Source organism: Cervus canadensis, chromosome 10, assembly GCF_019320065.1.
Source record: "Cervus canadensis isolate Bull #8, Minnesota chromosome 10, ASM1932006v1, whole genome shotgun sequence".
NCBI lineage: Eukaryota > Metazoa > Chordata > Mammalia > Artiodactyla > Cervidae > Cervus > Cervus canadensis.
The window spans coordinates 68,071,704-68,076,246 of record NC_057395.1 but is presented as its reverse complement, the minus strand read 5'-3'; the positions used below and the strand labels follow the sequence as shown (position 1 = coordinate 68,076,246).

The following is a 4,543-nucleotide window of genomic DNA, read 5'->3' as shown; positions in this document are numbered from 1 at the left end:
CCGGGCTGCGAGCGGCTGCGATCCAGAGAGCCCCAGAGCAAGAGAGCTAGAGAGCGAGCGGCGGGCGCTTGCCCGGCGCCTCCCCTCCGCCCGGCCGCGCGCCCCGCTCGCTTCTCCACCCACTCCCGGCCCGGCCCGGCCCCGGCGCGGCCACAGCCCCGAGCTCTGGGGCGGCGCAGGCAGGCTTGGGACTCTCCGGCGCGCCGCCGCGTCCCCAGACAAAGGCTTGGCCGGCGGCCCCGGCCCGCTGCGCCCTCGGCTCCTCGCCTCCCGGGCTCGCCGCTCTTCGCCCCCGCTCCCGGCTCGGCGCGTCCCGGCCGGCCGCAAAGTTTCCCGGGCGGCGGCGGCGGCTGCGCCTCGCGTCAGCGATGGCCGCGGAGCTGAGCATGGGGCCCGAGCTGCCCACCAGCCCGCTGGCCATGGAGTACGTGAACGACTTCGACCTGCTCAAGTTCGACGTAAAGAAGGAGCCGCTGGGGCGCGCGGAGCGCCCGGGCCGGCCCTGCACGCGCCTGCAGCCAGCCGGCTCGGTGTCGTCCACGCCGCTCAGCACGCCGTGCAGCTCGGTGCCCTCGTCGCCCAGCTTCAGCCCCACAGAACAGAAGACTCACCTGGAGGACCTGTACTGGATGGCGAGCAACTACCAGCAGATGAACCCCGAGGCGCTCAACCTGACGCCCGAGGACGCGGTGGAGGCGCTCATAGGCTCGCACCCGGTGCCCCAGCCGTTGCAGAGCTTCGACGGCTTCCGCGGCGCGCACCATCACCATCACCACCACCACCCACATCCGCACCACGCTTACCCCGGCCCCGGAGTGGCTCACGAAGAGCTGGGCCCGCACGCGCACCCGCATCATCACCACCACCACCAAGCGTCGCCGCCGCCGTCCAGCGCGGCCAGTCCCGCGCAGCAGCTGCCCACCAGCCACCCCGGGCCTGGCCCGCACGCGGCGGCCGCGGCGACGGCGGCTGGTGGTAGCGGCAGCGTGGAGGACCGCTTCTCCGACGACCAGCTCGTGTCCATGTCCGTGCGCGAGCTGAATCGCCACCTGCGGGGCTTCACCAAGGACGAGGTGATCCGCCTGAAGCAGAAGCGGCGGACCCTGAAGAACCGGGGCTACGCCCAGTCGTGCAGGTATAAACGCGTCCAGCAGAAACACCACCTGGAGAATGAGAAGACGCAGCTCATTCAGCAGGTGGAGCAGCTTAAGCAGGAGGTGTCCCGGCTGGCCCGCGAAAGAGACGCCTACAAGGTCAAGTGCGAGAAACTCGCCAACTCCGGCTTCAGGGAGGCGGGCTCCACCAGCGACAGCCCCTCCTCTCCCGAGTTCTTTCTGTGAGTCGTGGCCGCTCCCGGCCCCCGCCCTTGCCCCGGCCCGGACTCCCCCGTCCCGTATCCCAAGCCCCGGACTCCCCCGGACCCTGTCCCTGCCTCGGCCCCAGCCTTGACCTGTTCGACTGGAGGGAGGAAGGGCGCGCGGGACGCGGGCGACGGGAGGGCGCGCGGGCAGGCAGGGGACCTTGGCCAAGGCGAGCGCGGCGCGCGCCAGCGCCGCCTCCTAGACTCGAGCAGAGCCAGAGAGAGGCGAGGGGGGGTGGGAAGTCCCAGAGCAACTTTTCTCCAGGCTGGAGGGCGGCAAGGCATAGTCGCGAGGAGTCGCCAAGGCCGTCTGGAGACTCCTGGCTTCCTGAACTTTTGCGCGTTAAGCCGGGGCAGCTGCCTCGCAGTCCGGAGCGTAATCCAGCCCAGCAACAGAGCAGCGAGGAGAGGAAAGGAGAAGGGACCCTGGCGGCCCGTTCCGGCAGGCGCGAGGCGAGGCTGAGCGAAGGAAGGACAGAGGCGGACCTGTCTTTTCCAGGGTCCGGAGAACACTGGCTTTCAGCCCCGAGACGCGGGCCTCAGTTAGGACGTTCTGCGCGCAAATCTCATCAATTTTATTGCCTGCTCGATTATATAGAAAAAAAATACGAAAATCTGCATTAAAAATATTAATCCTGCATGCTGGACATGTATGGTAATAATTTCTATTTTGTACCATTTTTCTTGTTTAACTTTAGCATGTTGTTGATCATGGATCATAACCCCCTTGTTTTCTTTGGGTGAGAAGGATCGCAGTTCGGAAACTCCGGCGGGCGGCCGCTTGTCCGGTTGCAGTCTATCGGCTGTCGGCTTGTAAATACCCGCCCCGCCAAATCGCTTAGAGAACGCGGCAGCAAGTGGAGTGTCTTTGTTTGGGTTTATTATTATGGCTTTTTTTTTCTTTTGTAAGTAAAAAAAAAAAAAAAAAAACAAGTTCTAGGTATTTGCATCAGAAAACAACTTTGTCTTGGGGCACCCCTGGAAGTTGCATGTTTTCTCCCTCTCCCCCACCCCCTTTAGTCCTCTCTTCCTCATCGTTTGTTTTAGTTTTCAATTTTGTTTTTGGTGGGAGAAAGAGGACTGGGGTCCCAGCTCCTGAGTACCAGGGCAGGGCAACTGCTGAGTACCAGCGTGTGCAGAGTTTCACACCCAGGTCCTCCTGTCAGCTGGTTTTAGGGCTCAATTGACACCCCTAACAAGAAAAGAAAGGAAAACAGGTCTTGTTTGCTTTTTATTACAACCAGAATCACTCCCAGGGTCCCCACGAAACCCTCCAGGCTGGCGCTGGCACTAATTGCTGGGGCCAAAGAGCTCCTAGGGCTGTCGGCTTCACCACCCCCAACAGCCCAACTTATGTTGAACCAACCACCACACTCAGAAAATACCAGAAACCCCAACATTGGCAAGACATTTTGCAACTTTCAAGTGCGTTCTGTAGAGCTATATGTTATGTGTGTTTTCTTTCCCTGCTTTTGAGATGGCGGGCGAGTTATTGGTGGTGTTACCCCCTCCCCCACCCCTTCAGTTGTATAGTAGTTATAGGGAAGATCTGGGTGTTTTTCTTTATTATTACTTTTTTTCTCCCCTGCAGGTCAGTAAGAGGATTTAAGTTGCACTGACAAAAATACCAAAATGAAAGCGTATTTTTTAGTTCTCATTTGAAATTGCTGGCGCTGCTGGCCGGATGCATTTTTGAGTTTGTATTAGTTGATAAATTAACAGTGATAACAAGATTGTATAAACCGCATGGTGCTTGCAGTTTTAAATATTGTGGATATTTGTCCTGCATTGGAAACGAGCTTCGGTTTTTACAGATTCAACTGTGTTGAAATCAAATTTGCCACAACAGAAATTGTTTTTATTTCATGTACAATAAGGGATCAATTTCAAACCCTGCTTATGATATGAAAATATTAAAACCTAGTCTATTGTAGTTTTATTCAGACTGGTTTCTGTTTTTTGGTTATTAAAATGGTTTCCTATTTTGCTTATTAAAACCATGGAAATGGTGTTTATTTAGAGGATTCTGCGTTCGCCTGACTTTTCTTCTCTTGCCTCTTCAAGAGTCAGCCCAATTTGAGGGTACTCTCACCCCTCCCGTGGCTGGTGGAGAAATAGCCCAAGTCTGGGCAGGCCTCTCCGTTGAGTGTGTGGTGAGTGTGTGTGTATCTGAGCCTTAAATGTGTTTTCTGCTTCTCACCCTAGGTACAGACACCGGTCAGGAGCCGGTGTTCGTGAGCAGAGAGGGGGCACATGCCACTTTGGTGGAGCTTTCAGACTTGGGCACCACGATTGGTTTGCTAGCCTGCTGGCTCTGAGGTTGGCCAAAACCAGGAAGCTGGGAGTTGTCACCCTGATGGGGAAACAGGGTATTTCTGGCAGTCAGGCTCACCGGCCCTGCCGTGTCCAGCCTGGTGCATCTGCTGGGAGCAACCAGAATTGCCCTGGAATGCCTGCTCTGAGTGGAGGCCCAGCCCCTTCTCCCCGCAGGGCCTGTGGAAGCAAGTGGCATCTAATACGAGGTCTTGGGGTGGAAGACCTTTCAGACAGCAAACCTGTTTGCTGCCACTTGGGCCTGGAGTGGTCAGCCCCCAGAAGGATCGAACCAGAATTTCAATGACTCCCTAAACCAGGGGTTGGGGCCATTCTAGGCCAGCAGCTCTGACCATAAGTCCATGACTGGGAGGTGGTCCCGGAACCTGTCCTTATCCAGACTCTTAGAGAAGGCAAGGTCACCTGCCTAGGTTGTCCCAAGCCCCTCTCAGCCCTCTTAGAACCCCATCTATAATTCTGGGTAGGAACCACCACCCTCCCACCACCTCCAGAAGAATTCTCTGCTGCTTTGGCAACAGCAGATTCCAAGGGATTTCTGATCTCCTTAGACACAGTATCTGCAATTCGGGAGACTCAGCCTTCCAGTCTTGGGTCCTAAGGTGGAGCTTCAGTACTTGAATGGGGGAGATGCAGGAATCCCAGAAGGTAGAACCCCAGCCAGGGACTAGAGCTGGAAAGAGCCAAGGAGAGGAAAGGGGAGGGTGAAACTACCAGGGAATAGGTTTTGGCCTAGTCCTTGGAGACCTGGGATTGGTGGCCAGGGTATAAGAAAGGGGAAAATCCCTATAGTAAGGATAGAAATGCCAGCAGTAATTTACATTTAGCAGTGCTGTGGTGTTGTTTAGTAGG

At 56.9% G+C, this 4,543-nt stretch overlaps 1 protein-coding gene across 1 annotated transcript; it reads left to right on the top strand.

The window, feature by feature from the left end:
- Positions 1 to 367: 367 nt before the first annotated feature.
- MAFB (MAF bZIP transcription factor B) lies at positions 368 to 3,384 on the top strand. Its single transcript, XM_043479632.1, has one exon. It carries the CDS (start codon positions 369 to 371, stop codon positions 1,338 to 1,340), a length of 972 nt encoding a protein of 323 aa, XP_043335567.1. The 5' UTR covers position 368; the 3' UTR covers positions 1,341 to 3,384.
- The last annotated feature ends 1,159 nt before the right edge of the window (positions 3,385 to 4,543 follow it).